The sequence below is a fragment of the Hippocampus bargibanti genome, linkage group LG17, assembly GCF_051943395.1.
Source record: "Hippocampus bargibanti isolate YZ-2025 linkage group LG17, ASM5194339v1, whole genome shotgun sequence".
Taxonomy (NCBI): domain Eukaryota; kingdom Metazoa; phylum Chordata; class Actinopteri; order Syngnathiformes; family Syngnathidae; genus Hippocampus; species Hippocampus bargibanti.
In genome coordinates, this window is record NC_142750.1 from 14,754,769 (window position 1) to 14,779,633 (window position 24,865).

General features: G+C 46.2%; 2 protein-coding genes across 4 annotated transcripts; one reads left to right on the forward strand and one right to left on the reverse strand.

Annotated features, from left to right (window-relative positions):
* Positions 1-2,429: 2,429 nt before the first annotated feature.
* On the forward strand, positions 2,430-3,940 carry trir (telomerase RNA component interacting RNase). Its single transcript, XM_089018866.1, has 3 exons — positions 2,430-3,090; positions 3,510-3,581; positions 3,643-3,940. The coding sequence occupies exons 1-3, from the start codon at positions 2,821-2,823 to the stop codon at positions 3,748-3,750; spliced, it is 450 nt and encodes a 149-aa protein (XP_088874992.1). The 5' UTR covers positions 2,430-2,820; the 3' UTR covers positions 3,751-3,940.
* A 39-nt stretch (positions 3,941-3,979) lies between these two features.
* Positions 3,980-24,338, reverse strand: ubn2b (ubinuclein 2b). 3 transcript variants are annotated; one of them, XM_089018864.1, is made up of 17 exons: positions 23,690-24,338; positions 23,268-23,399; positions 22,147-22,248; positions 20,093-20,218; positions 19,896-19,999; positions 15,828-16,320; positions 15,684-15,754; positions 15,246-15,375; positions 14,792-14,898; positions 14,581-14,691; positions 10,822-10,962; positions 10,675-10,725; positions 10,554-10,596; positions 7,994-9,373; positions 6,214-6,424; positions 4,715-4,783; positions 3,980-4,533 (listed from the first exon to the last, which is right to left on the reverse strand). In XM_089018864.1, the coding sequence occupies exons 1-17, from the start codon at positions 24,002-24,004 to the stop codon at positions 4,487-4,489; spliced, it is 3,633 nt and encodes a 1,210-aa protein (XP_088874990.1). In that variant the 5' UTR covers positions 24,005-24,338; the 3' UTR covers positions 3,980-4,486. The 3 variants fall into 3 exon arrangements, with proteins under 3 accessions (XP_088874990.1, XP_088874989.1, XP_088874991.1); XM_089018863.1 differs by having other exon boundaries at positions 19,896-20,002; XM_089018865.1 differs by lacking the exon at positions 4,715-4,783 and having other exon boundaries at positions 19,896-20,002.
* Between the last annotated feature and the right edge of the window lie 527 nt (positions 24,339-24,865).

Genomic DNA, 24,865 nt, shown 5'->3' on the forward strand with positions numbered 1-24,865 from the left:
GTTTTGACATTAATCCATCAAATCAAATTATCAAATAAACGGTCACAATAACAGGTTCTCTCACCGTCAGTCACCCTGGTCTTTACGCAGTTGAACTCTACTGTCTTGGTAAACTCCTAGAGCAGTACTTGAACCGAACCGAACCGAACCTGAGCAGTGTTGCAACTGACTATTTTAAGGAGTGGTTGCTTCTGGTGAGAGCCTTTCTGATTTCTGAATGGCTTTCAGCTGCTGGCACACCTGCCTTCATTTCAGCTCTCTCCTCTGGGGGAAAAATGGTGCCACTCATCTTTGGACTACAGCTTCGGCCATATTTGTAGTTTTTTTTTACCAAGACACTCATCTTTGGACTACAGCTTCGGCCATATTTGTAGTTTGCCGAGACAGAAACCGTCCCTGTGTGGAGTTTGCATGTTCACCCTGGGCCCACGTGGGTTTTCTCCGGGTCCTCCGGTTTCCTCCCACACTCCAAAAACATGCATAGCAGGCAGATTGAAGACTCCAAATTGTCCCTAGGTGTGAGTGTGAGAGTGACTGTTGTACGTCTTTGTGTGCCCTGCGATTGGCTGGCAACCAATTCAGGGTGTCCCCCGCCTCGTGCCAGAAGACAGCTGAGATTGGCTCCAGCACCCCCGCAACCCTAATGAGGAATAAGCGCTACGGAAAATGGAGGGATGGATTTTGTTCCTACTGACTTTATTTTAATACAATTTGTCAAATCCAACCTGCTGCTCAATCCTGCCTGCTTTTTGGGATCCACAACCACCATCACCACCTAGCTTGACACAATGTGAGACAAATAAAGGTTATCTCTCTCTCAAAATATTGTGTACTCTTGTAAGCGTGTCCTCCATTTTCCAGATTTTCCTGTGCTCTTGAAAAATATGCGACCTGGATTCCTCTCCGGCTTTTCTCATAAGCAATGAAGATGATGTGAAGGAAGAAGGCATACCAACTGGATTTGGACCAAAATGGTCTTTGTAAGATCGGTACACATTTTTTTCCGGATAAAATTTTGAGTACGCTGTACATTATTTGAAATCCTAAAAAATATCAAATATATGCTAAACATACAAGTTTACAGGTATGAATCGGATTAGTCCTGCATTGGACGCAGTGTTCACAACGAAAAAGAAGAGAACAGCCCCTGTCAAGGATCATTTTCAGCACATTTCTGTTAAAAATGTACAAATTACAATAACCAGTGCGAATATATAATGTGACAACAAGGGGGATCACTGCTTTTAACATATTCTACTTGCTGATATTTTACAAGGTGACGTGTAAACTTTGTTTGAAAGAACTTGGGTACCAACAGAATACATTTCCCTCTACAAAAATGAATGAAAGGTGTGTCTTGGTTCTTGTTTGTGTGTCAATGTCTAAAGTAAAGCAATTATTCTTTCAAAAAACACGCAGTCATTCACACAATCACAACCTTTTATCACTCTCTGACATCAGAATCAGAATGGGAATCATCTTTATTGCCAAGTATGTAGAACACACAAGGAATTTGTTTCCGCTAGAATACGCTGCACTAGTATCATCATCAAAAAATTGCTAAGTGGCACTATACAGTTCCATTTTGGCTACTGTTCAAAGAGTTCAAAGAGTTAATGGCTTGGGGGAAGAAGCTGTTTAAATGTCTGCTGGATTTGGTGCGCATGGATCGGTAGCGCCTGCCTGATTGGGGAGTAGCTGGAAAAGGTGGTGGGCAAAGAAGTACAGATGACGACTGAAGAAATCCTTTTCATCATCGGCAAAAAGTGAAACATTTGGTTGGTTGTGCCCCACCCCATCCCCTTTCAAACTGCTGCCGTGACTGCAAATAACACCATAGTGGGACGAATAAAGGTTTTCTGATTCTGAAGGCCTCATTGCTTTGATAAGGCCATCACATTCCCATCACTAGTAGAAATCGTGTTTGGCTCTGCGTTGGGCGCAGCCAAGTGTGTTCTAGGGCTTTGGGCACGGCCACAAGCTAAATCGATCCACGCTGCTGTTTACGACTCCACTCACTCGTCATGGCTGGTGGAGTCAATTTGCTCACACTTTGCAGGTGTGCCTGAGTGGTCCGAGGCCCGGTACCGGTTTGTGGACGTGTGGTTGGGGAACGAACAGTGATGCGAAAGTCATCAAATACACCTCATGCCCCCAATTGTTTATGATGAAATAAAAAAGCGTCGTTCGAGTTGGGTACTCTCTTTGATACTTACATAATACACGTATTTTAAGTCGAATAATGTGTTTCCTGTGTTGCGGTGCATGCAAAGAAGAAAGTGGATAGAGATGTTGGCAGCGCAGAGGATATTCCTTGTGTTTTTGATTGTAAGACAGTCGAAAAAACGACTTGGCTCACGTTATTGACATCGAACGGCAGCAAGTTGGACTTCCTGTATGGCAGTTGGAACCACGCCCATGACGTGACGTCACTCATAACCTAAACATGGCCGACGGCTGGCGATGAGCTTGTAGTGAAAACCTAGGCCAAAAAAACTCTGCAAATTCGACCAGCTTGGACGCGGGTATTTAGCGCGTTCGCGGTCCAATATTCATATTTTGTCAACGTGAAGACTCGTGAAGACCAACCGAAACGGAGTCTCTGATTCAAAATCAAAGTCGATCAGACGCCGTTAGCAACCTTAGCTTTCGAACCAACTGGTGCTCGCGTTGACGGTTTTTTTTTTTCGGAAGGGATGCGTTGTTTTCATTTTTAAGAAACAGCGTATTCAACCGAGCCATAGAAAGCGGAGCTGCGCGTTTTGTCACCGAGGTCCCCGACAACACTCGAACAGCGAGACACCGCCGCAGTCCCCAAACATGGAACAAAGGCGCAAACATGGGAAATCGCAGCCCACCGACTGCGGTAGCAGCAGCGGCAGCGGCAGCGGCGGGGACTCGGACGGCGGCCGCGCCGCGTCCCCGTCCGCAGGCCAACAACAAGTCCCGTCTTCCTCGGGCAACGCGTTCGCCAACGACGGCAGCTTCATGGAGATGTTCAAGAAGAAGATGGAGGAGGAGATGAGGACAAAGGCGCAGGGGGCCGATGGAGAGCAAGGACATACCAAGCCCCCTCCGGTCACCAGCTTTGTAAGGGGTTTGGCAGATAGCATATCCAAATTGACATCCAACGTCGTATAAACGCAGTCGCGTGTTCGGCAACTCACAAGGGTGAACTAAAAATGCACAATAACATTTTCAATGCACGCGGTATTTCCATTTCGGCCTCTTCTCGATTCACAGACAGAACCGTTGTTGAACATGTGCATTAAAAGGTTTTAGAGAAGGCCAAGTCAAGCTTCACCCAAAAGCCAAGTATCTAAACCTTTTTTTTTTTTGTGTGAGCAATGTATCATCAACGCTATAAGAAGGGTTACGTCGGGGGATGTTCTCCACAGATGAGGCTGGCGGTTGGGCAGCAGACAATATAGACCCGCCGTGGCGTAGGCTCCTTCGTTGCCAAGGCAAGGCCTCCTGTAACGCTGTCAGTCTTCTATGCCCTAACCCAGGTGGGGAAGCGCAGAGGCGGTGTGTTCCTTAAGACCGGCATGGTTGCTAAGAAGCAGAAACAGGACTCAGAGGTAAGGAGGAGCATCGGAGAGTGACGCGAAGCGGTTTGACATGTCGCGTGTCCTCCCGCAGACGACGCCCGGCAAGAGTGACGCTTGGTCAAAGTACATGGCGGAGGTGAAAAAGTACAAAGCGCACCAGTGCGGCGATGACGATAAGACCAGGCCGTTGGTCAAGTAGACGCGGATCCCACGGAAGAGACCTTTGCCATCCTTCCAGCTTTTGTTTCCCTGAAGTTTGCCTTGAGTTTTCTGTTTGATTCCATTCGGGTTTTCCTCAACAACGCTTTGAAAAGTTTGCATCTGTAATTTGAGCATTTAGTTATTTTGCATCATGCGAAGGCTTGATAAAAATCAACACTGCCTATTCATTGTGGTGTGTCATGTTTACTTTGTTCCCAAGCAGCCAAGTTGTGGCAACGGCAATTGTAAATGCATCCATCCATCTTCCAAACAAACATCGAGACACACACACACACATCCAATAGCCATGGCCATGTGAAGAGTAGGATTTTTGTTTAAAATGCATCAGTATTGTACACAAAGGAACTCATTGAAGAATTCAAGTATCATAGAAAAAGTGTTTGTTCAAAAGTGGGGAGTCAGAGGAAGCTGCAATTCAGCTGAGCTTTTTTTTCTTACAAAAGTCAGTGATCATTTCATTGTGGTTCAAAAAGCGAGAGCACCGCGTTTCGACTGACGCTGCATCAGAGAGGGAAACGTACAAAGGCACACTGTTCATCCATCAACATCGACGCACGGTGCAAACAGGGAGCCACGCAAGTAGCTTCTCCCCGTCCGCAGTGATCGACGTCTGTCTCGTAAACGTTGACAAGTGACTTGTCACTTTTGTGTTGCTGTCGAGGATGTCAATGGTCCAAATGGATTTCCTGAAAAGCGCTCAGCTTAGTCTGCTCTCATAGAGTCTTCCTCTTGGCGTCTCCTCCCTGGCTTTGGCCCACATCTGGATGGAAACAAAAACGTATTTTTCTTGTCAATCGCAAGCTCCAGCAGTATGGGGACATGTCTTTGATGGGGACATAAATGCAAGGGTGGGGACGGACGGACGGGATGAGCAGAGCACATTGAAAGACAAGAAAGGGGAAACAGCGGAAAGGTGGAGGGGAGGGAGGCTCACATTTTACCTGAAAAAGCGAGTTGCAAGTGAGGAGGCAGAGCAACCCGACACCCCGACTGGAGACTCTTATATAGATCTGAGGAGAGACGGACGGACGGGGGGGACAGGGGCACAAGGGAAGGGCGAGTGAGGTGTGAAAAGGAGGAAAATGGGAAAGGCATGAAAGACGAAGAAAAAGGCAGACAGGGAAGGTGACCAACGCAACATTGGTGATGGCAGAAATCGGCACAAAAACAGACGGGGATGGTTGAAGCAAACAAAATGGATGCATGGCAAACACAAAGAGGCCAGGTTGCAGTCATTTACATATTTCATTCTAGAAGTTCTTTTTGTATCGTCTACTACTGTGGTTTCCCCATCCAATTAAATTGTCTTCATCGGTAGGCGCCCTGAGTTCAATCACACAATTTCTAAGTAGTGCATCAGTCATTTGAAGCCATTTGACAAATTATGGACGCAACTTGTCCGGAGACGTCGGTTGTCCTTTAAGCGTCATACAGGGATTCACAGTGTCATTCGTCATGGTGACAATCAGAATCAGAACTACGTTCCTCATCAAGTGTTTAATGTTGATGAGACGGGCCTTTTTTGGAAAAAGACGCCAAACCGGACTTTCAATACACAGGAACAGAAGTCCGTCCATGGGCACAAGCCTATGAAAGGATAGGCTAACCCTCCTTCCTACAGTCCTTATGAAATGTGACTCTCCCTCCCACTCCATTCCATCAAGCCATCAACGACCATCACAAAGGTAAATAACACGACTTTATTATACAGTAGTTTATTTCTTTAATTACAATACCACAGCACATTTATTATACATAAAATAAGGTATATTTTGTGTAGTTTTAAGGCTTATTTAATAGAAAATTATGTTTTATGGGGACCTGGTAACAGATTATTCTCATTTGAATGGTTTCCTATGGGAAATTAATGTTTGGAATACACACTTTTCACTGTACACACACTTTCTAGGAACCAATTAAGTTTGTAATCCAAGGTATACCTGTAGTTTAAAAACACTTCACGTCGCACAGGAGCTCTGGGAGGATGCTGCCATTTTAATGTGCATGCACAACAACCCCTCACTTCTTCTTTTCCTTTGGGCTTTTCCCTTCAAGCGGTCGCCACAGCGAATCAGTGTCCTCCATCTTCAGAGGTACGATCCGCATATTTGTTTTGGCCCAGCTTTTACGTCGGATGCCCTTCCTGACACAACCCTCTGTATTTATCCGGGCTTGGGACCGGCACAAGAAGACTTATGTCCCTTTGTGGCTACAGAACAAGAAACTCGCTCAGTAAAAGGCTCCCAAACACAAAATGGTCATCGGCACAGCAACAATCCAAAAAGCAAAACTATACTCACCATCTGATGTACAGTACAGTACGTTTGTATGTTATTTTAAGTCATCGGGGACCACAGCAGCAATTTTTTTTTTCAATCCTACAGCGATTATTTCAACAGGGGTGTGTAGACTTTTGATACCCCACGTAGGCCACACTTACTCTGACTCAAGGAAGAGAAGGCCGCATTGCCACTCGCCGCAGAGTTAGTGGCTGGCGCACTGGTGCCACCGGCGCCCAACGAGGGCGGCAGGTTGAGCAACGGGGGGAACTGGAAGGGCAGCGACACCGGAACCAGACTGCCCAGCATCCCGAAGCCGAGAGGAAGAGAAGGGGCGGAGCCCAGTAGAGCGCTGCCGCTTGCTGATGACGCCTGAGCAAGAAACAAAAAAGGTCGGGAGGGCAATCAACAAGAGCGATTTGCATCTGAAATGTGTGTGTGTGTGTGGAGGGGGAAATGCATCTGTGGATACAACTGGGACGGATTAGAGCAAAGGGGTCAAAATCATTTTTTGCTGTGGGCCACAATGCAGTTACGCTTATGCATTTGGGGAAGCCATTCGAATGTTTAATACCCTCACATTATCATCTGTACTTCTTTGAAGGTGTTGAACGTTTCACTTCTCATCCAAGAGGCTTTGTCAGCACACACACACACACACACACACACACACACACACACACACACACACACACACACACACACACACACACACACACACACACACACACACACACACACACACACACACACACACACACACACATATATATATATATATATATATATATATATATATATATATACACACACACACACACACACACACACACACACACACACACACACATACAGTGAGACCTCAACTTACACACTTTTCGTCTTACAAACTTCAAATTTCTGAAAATTAAACCTTATAATAAGCACTATTTTCCTAAAACACACCCACCACGGCTGGCGGAGTGATCTTCGGCGGAAGCACACGACCGAACAGCACCAGAGGTTAAGTTACCAACAGTCCTTATGGAAGGTGACTCTCCTTCCATAAGCCATCAACGACCAACAAAAAGGTCAATAAAACTTTATTATACAGCACGGTTTATTTCTTTAATTACAGTCCTCATGTAATGTGCCTCTCTTTCCAAACAGCAATTCCCTTTGACCTTCGACCTCCAACGCCATTCCATCAAGCCATCAATGACCATCATAAAGGTAAATAAAACGACTTTATTTTATAGCACAGTTTATTTCTTTAATTACAGTCCTTATGGAATGTAACTCTTTCCAAACAGCAATTCCCTTTGACCTCGGTTCTCCAACGCCATTCCATCAAGCCATCAATGACCATCACAAATGTAAATAAAGTGACTTTACGATACAATGCAGTGTATTTCTTTCATTACAATAGCACATTTATTATACATAGAATAAGGTATGTTGTGTGTAGTTTTAAGGCTTATTTAGTTTGAAAAGTATATTTTATGGAAACCGGGAACGGATTATTCCCATTTTAATGGTTTCCTATGGGAATTTTTTTTTGAGATACACACTTTTCGCCTTACACACTCTGTCTGGGAACCAATTAAGTTCGTAAGTTGAGGTCTCACTGTGTATATACATATATGTATACACAAAGTAATGTAGTTTATTCAATAAATTGTAAAAATGAAGATTGTAAGGAGCAATCAATACATTGGGGAGACTAAAAACTTTATCAACATCGCAGGGATAATACGAGTGGGCCTCAAACTGCAGTAGATATGCACCTAAAAGTTAGCAATGGGACAATTTCCAATGTTGGTTGGGACTTTAGCAAGCATGATAGAATTTGTCAAGTTTGATTAGCTTTCTTTCGCAGGCCGAATCAAAAGATGTGGCGGGCCAGAGTTGGATCCCGCGCGTGGCTTAGAGGAACACGGGTAAGGTCCTGAGACCACCAACCTGAGGAGCGGCCGACGATGTCACTGCTTTGGCCCCCTGAGAGGTCGTCACCCCGCCCGACCTCTGGCGCTGGCCCGCGATGGCGGAGGGCGCCGCCGGGGGGGTGGCGGTTCCTGAATGTTTACTTAACGATGAAGTGCTGATAAGGCTAGCGTTGGCTGCGCCGCTGATGATGACGGGAGTCTTCTGGTTGCCGGGCTGGGCGAAGCCCCCCGGACCCACCTTGGCCGTCCCGGCCTGGGGACCTGAGAATGGCGAGCGGAAACCCGCGGGACTTTTGCAGGAGAACTGTTGCGCGGCGGGAGTCGCCTGGGACCTGGCGACCGGCGAAGACGAGGAGCCGGCGAGCGAGTTGATGGCGCGGGAGGAGGCGGTGAGGCCCGAGCCGAGGCCGCGGGACGGGACGGCGGCCCCCTGGGTGGGGACGACTGAAGCGAGGCCGCGAGACGGGGCGCTGATGGACGAGCCCGGGCTGCGAGCCGAGGCGCTGACGGCGCGAGGCGTCACTTTGACCGCCGGCGTGATGCCACTGTGACTGGATTTGGCGACGGCGGCGTGCACGGGGGTGACGAAGCCCGCCGCTTGCGTCGCTTCAACTCCCCGGTGGGTGGCGGGCATGCCCGAGGCTTGACTCTGCGGAGTGAGAGGCGGGCGCGTCGCCAGGAAGCTTTTGGGACTCATGTGCACGGACGACAGATGGGCTGTCGGCTGTCGAGACGCGGGCGACGTCATGACGACGGCGTTACTCTTGACTCCTTTATCGTTGCTGCATTTGAGAAGGGCCGAAGCGGGAGCAGGAACCGCCATCTTTGAGCCCGGGTGCGTGAGGGATGACGCGGTGGGCGGAGGGCGGGCTTTGGGCGCCGACGCGGATGCCAGGGAGTTGACTTTGGGCACGGCGACGCCCACGGGTTTCTGAGCGCTTAACAGCGAGTGTCTGTGGACCTGCCCCGGGACCTTCGCGACCCCCGTCGCGTCCACCCTGACCGACGACGACGGCGAGTAGGTGGCCGAGGGCGGCCGGGACGGCGCGGCGGCGGAGGAGAACGTGTGGCGGGGGTTGCCGGAGCCAGGGGCGCAGACGGAGTTCTTTTTCTGTTGGGAGAGGGGCGAGACGTGGGAAGCCACGGAGGGGTCGGCGACGCCTTTGGGTCTGTCTGAGGAGGCGGGGACGTCCCCGTGCGCCAGGCCTTTGGCGGCGTTGCCGAGGATCATCAGCGCCTGCGAAATGGAGTCCAGGGAAGGGACCGCCAGGGCGTCGTCGAGGGAATCCAGGCATATGGGCTCGGGCGCGGGGTGAGGCACTCGCTTAGCGACCTGGCCGGCAGGGGACGGGGCGACGCCCGCTGAGGGTGGGGTCCGCTGAACCCACGCCGCCTCCTGACAAAAACGACATTCTACTTCATCACCTCGTTGTCTCACGACATCAGAAACTGCAGATGGTCGCTCTTTGGAGCGATCACGTCTGCACAATATTGCACAAGCTGATAATATACATATTATTTCATTTCAATATATTCATAATATATTATTTCGATATATATTTCATTTCATATTATATAAAATGAAAACATGTTTCAAAATAATTGATTCACCTGTGATTTTTGTTGATGTTAAATTGTTTCATAATTAGAAAAAAAAAAAAAACGTTACTTTGGAAACATCACAGACGTGAAACACAACCCAGCAAGTTCAATCATGTGGCACTCATCCTAACTACAGTGAGACCTCAGCTTACAAACTTAATCGGTTCCCAGAAAGTGTGTGTAAGGCTAAAAGTTTGTCAGCCAAACATTTATTTCCCATAAGAAACCATTAAAAATGAGAATAATCCGTTCCCTGGTCCCCATAAAACATAATTTATACTAAATAAGCCTTAAAACGACACAAATTACACAAACTTATTATATGTATAATGTGCTATTGTATTGTAAAGACATAAACTGGACTTTATAATAAAGTCGTTTTATTGACCTTTGTGATGTCTTTGATGTAGTTGCCGCTTGATGATCAAGTTGCCGTGCTTTCTCGGCGATCATACCCTCACTCACAATGTCCCCTGCGAGCTGCTTTTGGTTAATCCAAATCAAAAGTTTTTTTCAATCTCTTCTATTGCCTGGAACCATTGCTTAGACAACACAGAAACACTCTTAGCCACACGTAGCAACGGTCAACTTAGCATACTGGTACTGGGCACAGCTAAGTCACACAAACGCACACCTCGTTCGTGTTTTTTGATTATCTCCTCTTTTGTGTCCTCTTCATCTTAACACTAGCCTCTGGTGGGGTCTTTTTTGGTCCCCCCAAAAAAAAAAAGCAAAAGTACTCCACTCGATAACAAACCACATCTGCACTGAGTGCACAAGAAAGTGGATGTGGAAAACTAGTCCGCCAGCCATTGTGGCGCTCCGTGTGTTTCCCAAAAACTAGTTTGTATGCCAAGATTAGATTCTCGCAAATTTAATGTTCGTAAGGTGAAACATTTGTTCGCTAAAACGTTCGTAAGCCGAGGTATCACTGTATCCATGTGATAAAGAGTCGTTGTAAAAACAAGTGTCACCTTTGGCTTGACTTTTGGTGCGGAGGGAATCTTTTTCTTTGCTCTAAAAGGAATGCATCAGGATCAGTGGTATTGCTTTACTTGGGTGGTCAAACGGTTTTCGAAGCCGAGTTTTACTCACGTGTAGCCGGTGAGATGACCATGAGCCGTGATGCTCTCTTTAAACAGTATCCTGGTGTCAACAACAAAAAGGGAGTGACACTGAACGTTCAATAGCGGGGACTAACGAATGAGGGGAAGCGGTCGATGAGTAAAAAAACAAACAGACCTGCCCTGCATCCAACCTTTTGGCCAAAGAGGTTTGACTTCTGTCTCCATGAAAGCTTTGAGGTAATCTTCGGGAGAAACGTTCTTGCCCTCCAGCTCATAGCAGCTCAGCTTCACCCGTACCAAATTGCATAGCAACGACCTGAACAAAAAAGCAAATTATTCCGTTGAGTGGCACGAAAAAAATGTTATTCAACTTATTTTCCCGTGGTCCCTGAATAGCATCTCACTATTAAAGACGGGGAACCCAAAGAACAAAAGGAAGATTGGTTGACTTGCAATTACAGTGATACCTCGGTTCCCGACCATAATTCGTTCAAGGACCCTGTTCGAAAAGCGATTTGTTCGAACACCGAAACCATCTCTTTGCTCCTGTCACTTGCGAGTTGACAGCGGGGGGCGGGGCGGGGCTGCCTCTCCCGGCCGTTCTCCACCTGCTGTCAATTCTCTAATCACGGACACGGGGCATTTATACGGTTTGCGATCATGGTTGCCTCACCTCGCCACTCTACCGTACCTGGACTCTTCCTTCGATGCGCGAGTGTATCCGGCCCGAGGTATTTTCCCTGCGTCCCCTGCGTAAATTGATGTCATCTTCCGGGATTGCGTCATTTTGCACCCTGGTGTGCCATTTGCCTTTTGGCGTAGTAAGCGGGTCCGATCACCCCCTGCCGTCTTACTCGCTGTGTTTTCTTTTATTTGTGAATAAACATCCTGCTTGGTTAGTACGTCTCTGCCGCCTGTTTTGGGATCCCAAACATTCCACTACGTTCCGACGAGTCAGCTGCCGTCACTCTCGCTCGGAACGTGACAGCTACGGATGACTCGGCTACAGGATGTTCTTTTCTCTTCAAATATCGATCCAATGCCACTTGCTCTCATTCCCACGGTCACATCACTAGATTTCACAGCCTCCTTATTCTTTAATATCGTACTGATTGTAGATTTCGCCATGCTGTATTCCCTCGCCAGATCAGACACTCGCACACCTCCTTCATATTTTGCGATTATTTCTTTCTTAAATGCAATAGTTGTACGCACTACTTTTCCTTTTCACTTTTAGCAGCACTTACTTTCTTCGGAGGCATGATTAGGGGCTAAAACTCTTCGTACACCTATATTTAACACGAGAGCAAAACGCATATTCGATTCGATTCGAATATTCGATTATCTCTTTCGGCAGTTACCGGCGGATCACGGAAAAGCCCGAAATATCCTCGACCGCGACTTTGGAACGCACAGAAACAAACGCAAGGCCAGACATCGGTAAGGCAAGAATGTTAAAAGCTCTGATGGAAAACGAACAGCTGTTTAACTAAATTTGTTTCTTTAGCTATTTTCACAGAAGTATGTCAGATGTGGCGCACATCACGTAGCAACATGCGCTAATCGTAATAGACATGCGCTGGTGTTGGCGCAGTGGAGTTACAAATTTGCGCCAGTGGCTGTCCAAATGCATAAATACATGTAGCGCAAGGGCGCGGCCCAGATGCATCCCCGCTGACATGGATTTGCTCATCTACGGCCAATCCACCGTTTGGCGTGCTAGATCATGAAAGGACAACCGACACCATTTTTTTTTATTGTATTGAGTTCATCCTGTCTACTTGATATCTAATTTAAAAGCGATTCTTTTTTTTACAGACAGTGTTTTTTAGGTGTTTCGTTACCTGACATGTCAGAAGGCGAAAGTATACGTCGAAACATGTCAGGTAACTCAACACCTAAAAAACACTGTAAGAAAAGAATCTGTTTTAGAACCTTCTTTTTCCTAATTGACATCAGAAAAATGTTTTATATCATCTAAAATGCCCAAAACACACAGGCTGATATTTTTTGTCAAATGCAAAACACCAATAAAAATAACTTAGTGTCCCAAAACTGCCACAAAATGACTTCGGAATTGGTGATTTTCAGAAAGTCCCGCCCCCAGTTCTTGCCAGAATCAAAACAATGGCCTCACGGAGTTCAGATTCGGAGAAGATGCTTTCTTGTTACTCATCCAGTTATGAATATGATTCAAATAGTTCTGAAGAGGAAAGCATAAATGTTTGCAATTTATTAAAGAAGTCCTCCCGTATCAATTTGAGCCGTCTGGACTGCAATGTAGCGTCCCAGAAAATGCACAAGATGGCGCACAAGCTCCGTTGGAAATGGGCTGATTTGTCTGCTGGGAATTTGTCTCCACTTCTATATGGTGTTACCGCAATTGGTAGCGACACACAACGATTCACCATTGCGTTATTTATGTGTTTTTCCTTCTAATTTTGCCATCAATACGAATCAACACGATGTTTTCAGACCACACAAAGTACCCAAAACGCATTGTGTGTCACTTTCTCGGTGAGGGGCGTTCCTGACGTGACGTCACTACAGACATCGTCATCAACTCGAAAACAAGACTTCCTGAATATTCAGCGCGAGTCTTAAAACGTAAAATATAGCTACAGTGGGACCTCGGTTTACGAATCCCTTGGCTTACGAACTTTTCGGTTTACGAACGTTACATTTATGAAAATGTTACCTTGGCATACGAACTATTTTTCGGGATACACAAGGAGCTGCCACAATGAGTGATGTGTCATTCGTGAACGAGCTCGTTCTCCAAACAAGGAAATGACAGCTGACTTTTTTTTGGTCCTCTATTCCCCGCCCCCAGTCGTCAGTTAAAGCCTTGTGATTGGTCAAGAACGCAGCAGTGGGGGCTGGGGTTACAGACAAGAGAGTGAGGCTGTTCTCCAAAAAACAAAATGGCGTCTTCGGTTGAAGCCACGTGATTGGTCAAGAACCCAGCAGTGGGGGGGGGGGGGGGGGGGGGGTTTAAACATTAAAGAGACAAGCAGACAGAGAGAGAGTGAGAAAACACACACATGAAAGGGAGAGGACAGAGCTTGAAACAAAAAAAAAAAAACAAAAGTGAAAAAAACAAGTGAAATGGTCAGAAAATGGATAGAAAACAGTGAAATTTGGACCCATTTCAGCTTTGTGCAAAAGCAGAGTGTAGACTGGAACGTTAAATATCCCATCAATCAGGCTCCACAAATAACCCGCACAAGTCATCTGTACGCTTGATGCAAAAAGCTATCAACCCAGCTAAACAGATCACAATTGATGAACTAGATACAATTATCGCAGAGAAAGCACCTACAAGGGATCATTCCTTAAGATGGTGAAAGAAGCCTATGTTCCTCATCAAGTGTTTAATGCTGAGGAAAGCGGACACTCCATTCCATCAAACCATCACAAAGGTAAATAAAATGACTTTATTGTACAGTACAGTTTATTTCTTTAATCATAATACTATAGCACATTTATTATACATAAGTATTAAGGCTGAGAAAATTAGAAAGTAGAAAATTATGTTTTATGGGGACGTGGGAACGGATTATTCTCATTTTAATGGTTTCCTATGGGAAATTAATTTTTGGGATACACACTTTTCACCTTACACACTGTCTGGCAACCAATTAAGTTCGTAAGCCAAGGTCCCACTGTATATGCGGTGGAATCTTTGTAAAATACGCTCAGTAGAAGTCATTTGAAGTGGTTTTACAAATCATGGACACGACTTGGGTGTCGGTTGTCCTTGAAGGCGCAGGGAGGTGGGGCAAACAAACTCCACGCCCTCTTCCTGATCGGACCGTCGCTCGTGGACGACATCAAAAATAAAATTGGATATTTCTGCGATATAGCACATTTCACGTTGATGGGCAAAAAAAAACGGAGCGCCGACTCATCTGATCACCGAGAAGACACGCACCTGAGTTTGTCATCCCAGATGAACTTCTTGCGAGGCCCCACCACCCTCTTGCCCGGCTTCTCCTCATCATCATCCTCGGAAGCATTCTTCTCTCCCTCCTCGCAGTGCTGTCTGTTAGCAGAGACGACGAACGAGGAAGACGGACGGCCGTCAGCGCTTCCGGCGTGCAAACGAGGAGCCGAGGGGAACGACCATTGGGAAGGACACTTACTTTGCCACCTTGGCGATGCAGTCCATGTTGTATCGGGCAATCTGCTCGGGCATCATGCTGCACACAGCCAGCTTCAGCTTGAGTAGCGGCGTGCGGAGCCGGTCGTCCTGGGCAAGTTCGACAAGTTCATTTGACACAGAAAGAAGAAAGAAGTGCTTGCAAGGCAGCAGTAACGGACTCAGTTCGGGCAACCTTTCACCCGGAAAACCCTTTTTTTTTTCGTCGACTAGCGCTGCGTCGGGAACAGTTGCGATTCGGAACGACCGAGATGAATGAGCACCAAGAGAAAAAGAAATCGTGTTTCATTTGTCACCGATTTCAAACAAGCGTAGCCGATGATTTGGCGATTTTCGGTAATGTCTCGCAAGTCTGTATTTTCACAAAGAGCGCAAGGGAAAAAGGGGCGAATTGTTCCTGCCAACTTTGTTGGATGACGCCAAATATTTGAACCCACCTGGATGTTGAGGCTCAATTTCTTCAGCCGCTTGAGCAGGCCTTCTCGATTACACGGAACAAAGGCTTCCAAGTGTGAGTACACAGCCAAACGAACGTCCGCCGTTTGCTCCTGAACCTGTAAATCAATACTGATACACACACACAAGATGGAAGGTTATGCCACGAAGATAATATCGTACAAAAGCTAAAACGTGGCCAAAACTGGGGAAAAAAATATGCAGGTGCCTATTTTAGTTCAAACTCTGTTTGAGAAGGATTCATAATCCCAATGACGGACGAATGGCGGTGTTCTCGCCATCTTGTCTATTCGGTTGTTCGAAAACCGCCAAGCGGCGTTCTGTACTTCTGAAATAATTCTGAATTGTGCGCACACACGTTTGACGAGAGAGAAATCCACAAACGCTTTGGCGGAAATCAAAACCTAAACGACACTCACTCCAGTAAGATATTATTCATGTCCATCGTGAAGAACTTTTTGCGGCCCTCTTCGTCAAATTGACGGGACGCCTGTGACAGGAAACAAGGGTGAGACGTACGCCCGGTTGCGACGCCGATGCGAGTGAGACAGTAACTCTCGTACCGTTCTGAGGTCTTCGATGCGCTTTAAGAGAGGGCCCGGGAGACCGGTGGGCAGCGACGGAGGGGTCATCGCATTCCCCTGCGATGCGCGGCCAGCGCCCGCCTTGTGGCTTGTGCCCGAGGAGCCGTTCTCCCCCTGAGTGGGACTGGAAGACTGCGGAGAGTCCAGCATCCCAAAGTCCAGATCGCCCATCATGTCCTGCAAGACGTCATTGTTGGCCGACCCGAGCAGCGACATCACGGCCGGGTCGGAGGTCAAGTCGGCCATGTTGCAGTCGTTGCCGCCGGCGATGGCCTTGGGTTGGCTGTTGACAACCGCGGAGTTTGGGCCAGGCACTTTGGTTTGGGGGCGTGGCAGACCGGCGCCGGCTATGTTCCTCTTTCGCATCTCTTCCTTCTCCCTGGTGAAGCGGCGCAGCATGTTGGCCAGGTGGAGGGAATCTTTCATCAGCTTCTTCCTCTTCTTCTTTTCCGGACGATTTAACGATGACACTCTGTCGGGAGAACCAAAAACAGGAACACAATAGTCTTGAGGACTTGCACACTGCAAGACAAGGGCACAGAAAATCTTATTGGACCCTCTGCACCCTGCCCACCACCTTTTCTAGCTACTACCCCCAGGCAGGCACAACTGATCGATGCGCACTCAATCCAGCAAACATTTAAAGAGCTTCTTCCCTCTCGCCATTAACGCCCTAAAGGCTAACCCAAATACAGTAAGACCTCCGCTTACGAACTGAATTGGTTCCCAGAAAGTGTATGGAAGGCAAAACGTTTGTCTGAGAAACATTTATTTCCCATAAGAAACCACTAAAAATAAGAATGATACGTCCCCATAAATCATAATTTTCTACTAAATAAGCCTTAAAGGACAACCGACGTCACTTTTCTTGTTTCCTAACTGACATCAGAAAAACGTTTTATAGCATCTAAAATACCCAAAAGAGGCAGTATGATATTTTTAGTCAAATGCAAAACACCAATAAAAATGACTTCAAGTGTCCAAAATCTGCAAAAAATAGAGCTGCGAAGTGGCCAGTTTCAGAAAGTCCCGCCCCCAGTTCGTGACGTCACGCCACGACGTCTTGCATTGCTGCAGAATCAAAACAATGGCTTCAGATTCGGAGAATATGCTTTCTTGTTACACATCCAGTTATGAATATGATTCAAATAGTTCTGATGAGCAAAGCATACATGTTTGCAGTCGATTAAAGCATTTATTTGTGCCATTTTGAGGCATCAGGGGTGGGAAATGTCGCACCCAAGGGAGGCAGACAATGGCACAAAGCCGTGGAGGGAATTAGTCAGCCCGTTTCCACAGGCTGATGAATTCCTTCCATGGAGCTTGGTCGCCCTCTTCTGGCAGCTTTTTGGTGCAACACGAGGTTTTCAGACCAAACAAGTACAGCAAAATGCATTGACGTGATGGAAGGACTGCTACGATGTGTCTTTTTTTCGGTCAGGGGCGTTCCTTCAGTGACGTCACGTCGGGACTCGTCGCCAACTCAAAAACAAGACTTCCTGAATATTCAGCGCGAGTCTTAAAAGGTAAAATATAGCTATATGCGGTGGAATCTTTGTCAAATACGCTCAGTAGAAGTCATTTGAAGCCATTTTACAAATTATGGACACAACTTGTCCAGAGACGTCGGTTGTCCTTTAAAACTACACAAAATATACCTTATTTTATGTAAGAAATAATAATAATACATTTCATTTGTAAGCGTCTTTCAAAACTCTCAAGGTCACTTTACAGTCACTGGATCAGTTTTTCCTTGGGTGAGCAGCGGCAGCCACACGTGCCAGCGTTTACTCAACCCAGGAGTAACTCAAACAGATAGAAAGTTAGCTAGCTAATAGATAACTCATGGATAGTTAGCTAGATAGTTGAATAACTCAAATGGCGCCTGAGTAGGCAGGCGTCAGCAAGTGCTCTCATGAGCCTTGCTTTTTTGTTGTTTTTGTCTTGTTTTGTGTTTTCTTTTGTCACTTTGTGTTGTTGGGCGTCGGGTTGAATGGATACGGATTGTTTTTCAGCATTTTTGACCATGACATTCATCAAGGAGGAGACTGCTGAGCGGTTGCGCCTTTTCGGCAGCATGAATATGCCAGTACTGTTTTTGAATGGGAGGAATGTCGGTGCCATTCGACTGCCATCGCTGGACACCAAAGGGGCCGTTGTGTTTTTTTTGCGCCTGTAATGGGCAGCATCTTCACAGCCCCGCTTTGTTCAGCGGAAAGGTCGGTGCCGTTGGACAGTCTGCGGCTGGATGGATGCATGGCTTGAGGAGCCTGCGATAAAAAGGAGCGTCAGCGCAGAGCGCCGATGCGTATGTGGAACTGTTGCGGCTTGGAATTGAAGCAGATTTATGTGGGACAGGAGATTTGAGACGATCTCTTTTCGTCAATGGATGCTACAGCTGCGTGTTTGCTTTCAACATTTAGCTTGTAGTCGACGTGCACGTTCCATCATGATGTCCCTGATCCACTGGTGGAAAGACGCTTTGATCCTCTCTTCTTTCATCTAGAACTGCTTCATGTCATCACAAAGAGGGTACAGCAAGTCCTGAAGAATGAATCACTCTCTGTGTCTTTGTTTTTCATGTTGTCTTTGTGTTGTCATATTATTTGTTATTTAGTTTTTTTTTTTTGTTCTTTTGACTTCAAGACGGCGCCGCGAGAGCGGCTGCCTTTCCAGCAGCTCATGTATTTCTTTTTTTCATTCGTTTCATCACTTTGCTGCTGTGAAATGTAAATTTCTCCACTGTGAGACTAATAAAGGCAAATCCAATCCAATCCAATCCAAATAGGTAGTAAGTATGTAGAATAAATGTGCTATTGTATTGTAATTAAAGAAATAAACTTTACTGTTAATCCAAATCAACAGAAGTTTTTCAACCTCTTTTATTGCCTGAGACCGTTACTTAGACAACACAGAAACACCCTTAGCTACACGTAGCAATGGTCGACTTAGCATACTGGTACTGGGACGCTAAGTCACACAAACGCACACCTCGTTCGTGTTTCTCAATGATCTCCCTCTTCTGCGCGACCGTAATTTTGTTTTGTGTCCTCTTCGGCTTAACACTAGCCTGTGGTGGGATCTTTTTCAGTCCCAAAAAAGCAAAAGTATCCACTCCATAACAAACCATATCTGCACTGAGTGCACTCAAAGAAAGTGGGTGTGGAAAAGTAGTCCGCCAACCATTTTGGCGGTGCGTGTGTTTCCCGAAAACCAGTTCGTATGCCAAGATTATATTCTCATGAATTTAATGTTCGTAAAGCGAAAAATTTGTGAGCTCAAGCGTTCGTCAGCTGATGTATCACTGTATATCTGTGTAGTGCTTTGCAATTTTGCACAACCCTGTGGAACAGCATCCCGTTACAATCATTGTAGCTCTAGCTTTGTACTTTGTACTTGAACCACTGTTACTGACCACTGTTACTGACCACTGTTACTGACCACTGTTACTGACCACTGTTACTGACCTTTATAATCTCCAGCACCAGACACTTTGAGGCGCTCGAGAACATCTGCATAATTGCACACGTGTTGTACTACAAATACAGCGACTGATCACTTTTAAATGGCTCACTGGTTTTCTTCACCAACTGTACAACTGTTATCATATTTCATTCGACCACTGATCACTTTAGCTCTGCTTTATACTTTGCACAGTTGTTCCTGAGAGGTACCACTTACTTTCCAGACTTATTTGTCATGTTTTTTTTATGATGATACTAGAGCAACGTGTTCTACCGGAGACAAATTCCTTGTGTGTTTTGCACACCTGATCAAATAAGATGATTCTGATTCGAATTAGGATATTACAACTCATACGTCCAACCAATCAGAGCGCTACCGTTTTGTCCGCCGCCGAGCGGCTGTTGCATGCTTTCAGAGGATGCATTGTGCAGCTTTATCACCACTGTTTTTGCTGGTGTGGGTACGCATTTTATTTCACATTTTGATGTTATGTATCGCTCTTACTCTCTCTTCATAAATCATGCTTCTTTTTTCTCCCTAAAAAGCAACCGCTTTGTCAAATTCTATAAGTTAAAACCTTACCCGGACTTTGGTACTTTATTTTTCCTGGGTTTCTTCTCCTCCAAAACTGTTCCATCTTGCTTCTTCTTCCGCTTCTTAATCACCCGCTCTTCTCCATCTTTCATCTTCTAGTAGTAACAGGATATTGGCTTTGTATAATCACATAAGGTGAAAGACATCGCAATTGTCTGCAAATTTGCAGAGATGCAAAGACGTACCTTGACGTGATTATTCTCTGTATCGTCGTCTTCTGAGTCAGATGCCGCTCGGAACTGCAAAGTGCCGGTGTTGATGTAAAAGCCTCCGTGTTTGGTAGTCAGAGAGGCTGGAACCAGCTCATCATACTGTGCCAAGAGGAAATGGGCTTCGTTTGTAACGCCACACCTATTTTCAAATCATTTCATTTCCTATTTGTTGACAGTCATTTTCCAGTTATTACCAGAGACGGGACTTGCCTCCCGAAAGCAAATACAGTACAGTGGGGCCTCGGTTTACGAACACCTTGCCTTACGAACTTTTCGGTTTACGAACGGTACATTTATGAAAATTAAACCTTGGCATAGGCACTATTTTCTCGATACACACCCCCCACCACGGCGGGCGGAGTAATCTTCGGCGGAAGAACACAAGAGCACAAGACCGAACAGCGTCCCAGCCTGCCTACCTTTCCACACACCCTTTCTATGAGTGCACACGTCGATCGTTTCAACGATACTTTTGCCGTCATGGGACCGAAAAAGACCCCACCGCAGGCTCGTGTTCAGCCGAAGAAGACACAAAACAAAATAACAGTCGAGGAGAAGAAGGAGTTCATTGAGAAACACGAATGAGGTGTGCGTTTGTGGCGTCACATGTGCACACCGCGGCTGTCATGTGAATCTCAGCCTGACACATCTCTCACGCTGTGTGTCACTTCCCTGAGAGTAACTCTCTCCTACCATTCTACAAATAAAGAGCCCGGTACGTCCACCATTGCCACCATTCTTTGCCTAAGCTTTACACAAAGGCTTTATTTAGTCGATGCTTTCACGTGACTAATGACACCGAAATTGTCACCTGCGAGTTGACAGCTGGGGCGGGGGCCGCCGCTCCCGACCTCCGCCAGCCGAAGAAGACACAAAACAAAATTACAGTCGAGGAGAAGAAGGAGATCATTGAGAAACACGAACGAGATGTGCGTGGTGATCCCCTAATCACCGATACTGGGACATTTCAAGTCGCTGTCACCTCACCAGTGACATGATTACGACGCCTCGCTGTGCCTTGTGCTGGCAAGTCCAAGAGTTTGCTTTGCCCGAGGTGATTGTTAGCCACGATCGCGTAAGTTTGTTGCTTTCCGGGATCGCGAGTGTGCCATTTTAGTTTGTCTAGCTTGACAGGCTTGTTATCATAAAATCTCTGCCAGCACCTACGGGACTCGAAGTGGATGCAGATGACATCGAGGAGCTAGTTTCTGACCATAATGAGGTCGTCAACACAGAGGATTTGATTTGCCTTCAAGAGGACAAGCAGAAGCAGGCCATTCAGGAGTTGATGTGCAGGCTTTTATTGCACAGTTCCATCCAGAAAAGGCTATGAGAATCATCAACATGATTAATGATAATGTGATGCCTCAGTTTCGGAAGACCTTACAAGTCAGAAAGCAACAGGTGTCAATTAAAAGCCATCAACGACCATCACACATGTAAATAAAACCACTGTATTATACAGTGCAGTGTATTTCGTTCATTACAATACAATAGCACATTTATTATACATAGAATAAGGTATGTTGTGTGTAGTTTTAAGGCTTATTTAGTTGAAAATGATATTTTATGGAGACCTGGGAACTGATTATTTTCATTTAATGGTTTCCTATGGGAAAAAAAGTATTTGGGGATACACACTTTTCGCCTTACACACTGTCTGGGAACCAATTAAGTTCGTAAGCCAAGGTCTCACTGTATTTAACTCAGTCAGGGATGATTAAAGCGACTGATGAAAACCCACTCCCGTCCTTGGTTAATCCTTTTTTAAAAAACTTTTCACCCTCCTCTCCAAAACTGGACCCTTCCATCCCAGGAATGGAATGCCCATCTCGGTTTATTACTCATACCATTGTAAACAGAAAACCACATCACCAGTCTGTCTTGACGTGGGTAGCGGGGAGTATAGGACCAATATTAATTTGTAGCAGCAGCAAGTAAAACATTTATAACAGGAAATGATTGAGAAAAGTGAAACCCCTCCCCCCACTCACCACCCAAAACCTAATGATGCTGATAATACTCACGGCTTCTGAATTATCAATGAAGGGGTCACTCTCGTCATACCCGTAACCAATATCAATGAGATCCTGCATCCTGTCTTTTTTCTTCTTCTTGGAGGCGCCGCCCTGCAAACAACGTACAAAAGTAAGAACACACCAAGATGAGACATGTTTGCTTTCCGAAACGAACCAGGAATTTGCTTGGCGACCAATCGATTTCAACAATCACAACTTAATTTTGAGGCCACATTGGCTTCAATCAAAAACTATGACAAAACCAGTGACGTGCGGTGAGGTTCATGGCTGGTGAGGCACTGACGTCATCGATGACGTCACCACTCGTCTCTACTTCATATTTGAATGGTAAATGTGAAAATTCAGCGATTTTGAAAAAAATCCTAAAACGGTGAAGTTAAATGGACAAGAACTTTAAAGTACAAATCACTAAATACATCTAACTGTTTAATTTATTTTTTCATTTGATATTTCCACGACAGCTTTCCATGATGACATGTGAGGCACTGCCTCACCTGCCTCCACTGACTGCACGTCACTGCTGGTGAGGCACTGACATCATCAGTCAGATTTACAAACATATGACCCTACAGAGCAGCTTATTCACCATTTGCTTGGCAACAGTTAATCACCAGCGACCCCTAGCATGAGGCAGGAAAACTGCGTGCCTCACCGAATGCCTCTTCGCTGGCGTTTTATGATCACTCAATAGCTCAGCACAAGAAACAAACACGTCACACACATACTGTTGTTGATGAAAAAAAACAGCACTGTACATTATATACACCAGCGAAGCTATGTAAATTTAGCTGTGGTTGAACATTTTAATAAACATACCGACATACAGAGAGACAGCAATACCATCACACGGCATAACTGTTGCGCAATCCATGGTGAGGCTCAGAGGGCAGCTGCCTCACCGCATGTCTCTTCTCAGTATTTGAACGGAAATTCCGCGATTTTCAAAAAAATAAACATCCAAAATGGTAACTTAAAATGGAAATTATCTGTAAAGCACACATTACTAAATACAATCATTTAATGTATTTTTTTTTCTTTAAATAATGACAGGTGAGGCACTGCCTCCCCTGCCTCTAGTGACTGCACGTCACTGGACAAAACCCACTCACATATTTGCTTTCAAATTTCATCGCCAACTTTTCAACCTCCCTTCTCTCCCTCTCTTCATCGGCAAGGGGGTCGTTGGGGTCCAGGGGGGGAGCGAGTCCTTTTGGGGCAGTTGAAGCTGCTGCATATTGTACCTACAAGTCAAAAGGGGAAAGGTGTGTGATTTATTTCTTTGTCCAAAAACAGAGGCAATGTTGGGGCGTGTCAAGACCATTTTGCTGGAATTCATACAATTGCAAAAATGAAGTCGGGCCTAATGACGTGTTAACTGTGCACGTTCTGAAAATAACCGGTGGCAAAGAAATTCAGATACCTTTTCTACCGTAAAGAACTTATGGAAGACAATACAGTATTGGACTTTCATTTGGGTCAAGTGCACTTGACGAACGCCCCCTTGCTCGCGTCATCGTGCGCTGAGGCTCACCTGAGAAGAGCGCGAAGTCGTTGGGACCACCAGCTCGCTGTAGTTGAACTCGGCAGAACCACGTTCACTCGGCTCGGAGAGGGAGAGGTTGAGGCGGGTGGTGGGTTTCGCCTCCTCGGGCTTAGCGACATCACGTTGCGCGGTCCCAAACAGACGCGCGCCGCCTTCCGAGACGAGCACACTTCCACCGCCGTCTCTGCCCAAAGTCGTGGCCTCGTCCTCGCGGCGACGTTTCTTGCTAAACTCCGGGGTCGACGGAATGGATGTATTGAACGACGAGAGTGTGACGAAGGGAACTTTCCTCGGTTCTGCCATTTGTTCCGAGAAATCGAGCAAAGCCCCCCCCCTCCCCTGCGGGTGGTCTGCTCACGCCGGAAAGAGTGGCCAACTATTCGGCTAGCTGGTTCCTCTGTTAGCTAGCTTCCGTGGAATAACTGTTACGGGCGACACAATCGCTAGAATTTCCTCACGGTCCGTAATAAATCCATGTAGCGTCGTTCCCGGTGTAGCCCTCGTCGCCTACCAAGGACTTTAAGAGTTACAAAGTGCAGTTTTGCCCGATCCCGTGAAATTCGTGCTTAGCTACAGAAAGAAAGATTCTGTAGTAGCCATCTTGATCATTATTATCATTATTCCGCGGTTGGGCGTGCTGAGGGCGGAAGTCGAGGAAGAAAGGAAACTGCGTTCGCCCAATAGCAGAATCGGAACCGCCCTGGGACACGCCCACCCGGCCGTCGAGCGCGAATGTGGAGCCGTCGATTGTTCGACACCGGCGGGATGCTACGCGCTCGGGGCACAATCGCTCCAAATTTCTCGAGCACCTGCACACAACGAAGACAAAGAATACTACAGAATATTATAGTCGACAGTGCTCGAAATGCCCCGAACAAAATATGTCCTCTTCATGACGTGTTGTCATAGTCACAACACACGTCAGCCGTCGACATTCTGCCCAAGTAGGAAGCGGTTAGTAGACGTCAGCCGCCATAAAAATAATTCATCACGAGGCTAAACCTCGTCCATCCACTTACTAGATAGGACTGTCTATCACATAATGTCCATGTTAGTTGGCACACAGTAATTTCATCTGTGCTGTATGTCATGCACATTAGCATATTTGACAATAAAGCTGACTTTGACAAACGGTCTAATTTGACAGCAACCGCGCATTCAACT

Excerpts from the sequence above, each read along its gene's own strand:
- ubn2b (XM_089018863.1), bottom strand. The coding sequence starts at position 24,004 with ATGGCAGAACCGAGGAAAGTTCCCTTCGTCACACTCTCGTCGTTCAAT. Across the intron at positions 15,376-15,683 it reads ATGAATAATATCTTACTGGA|TATTGATTTACAGGTTCAGG; the intron begins GTGAGTGTCGTT and ends TGTGTGTATCAG. Across the intron at positions 10,963-14,580 it reads ATCTGGGATGACAAACTCAG|GTCGTTGCTATGCAATTTGG; the intron begins GTGCGTGTCTTC and ends TTTTTTGTTCAG.
- trir (XM_089018866.1), top strand. The coding sequence starts at position 2,821 with ATGGAACAAAGGCGCAAACATGGGAAATCGCAGCCCACCGACTGCGGT. Across the intron at positions 3,091-3,509 it reads CCCCTCCGGTCACCAGCTTT|GTGGGGAAGCGCAGAGGCGG; the intron begins GTAAGGGGTTTG and ends GCCCTAACCCAG. Across the intron at positions 3,582-3,642 it reads AGCAGAAACAGGACTCAGAG|ACGACGCCCGGCAAGAGTGA; the intron begins GTAAGGAGGAGC and ends GTCCTCCCGCAG.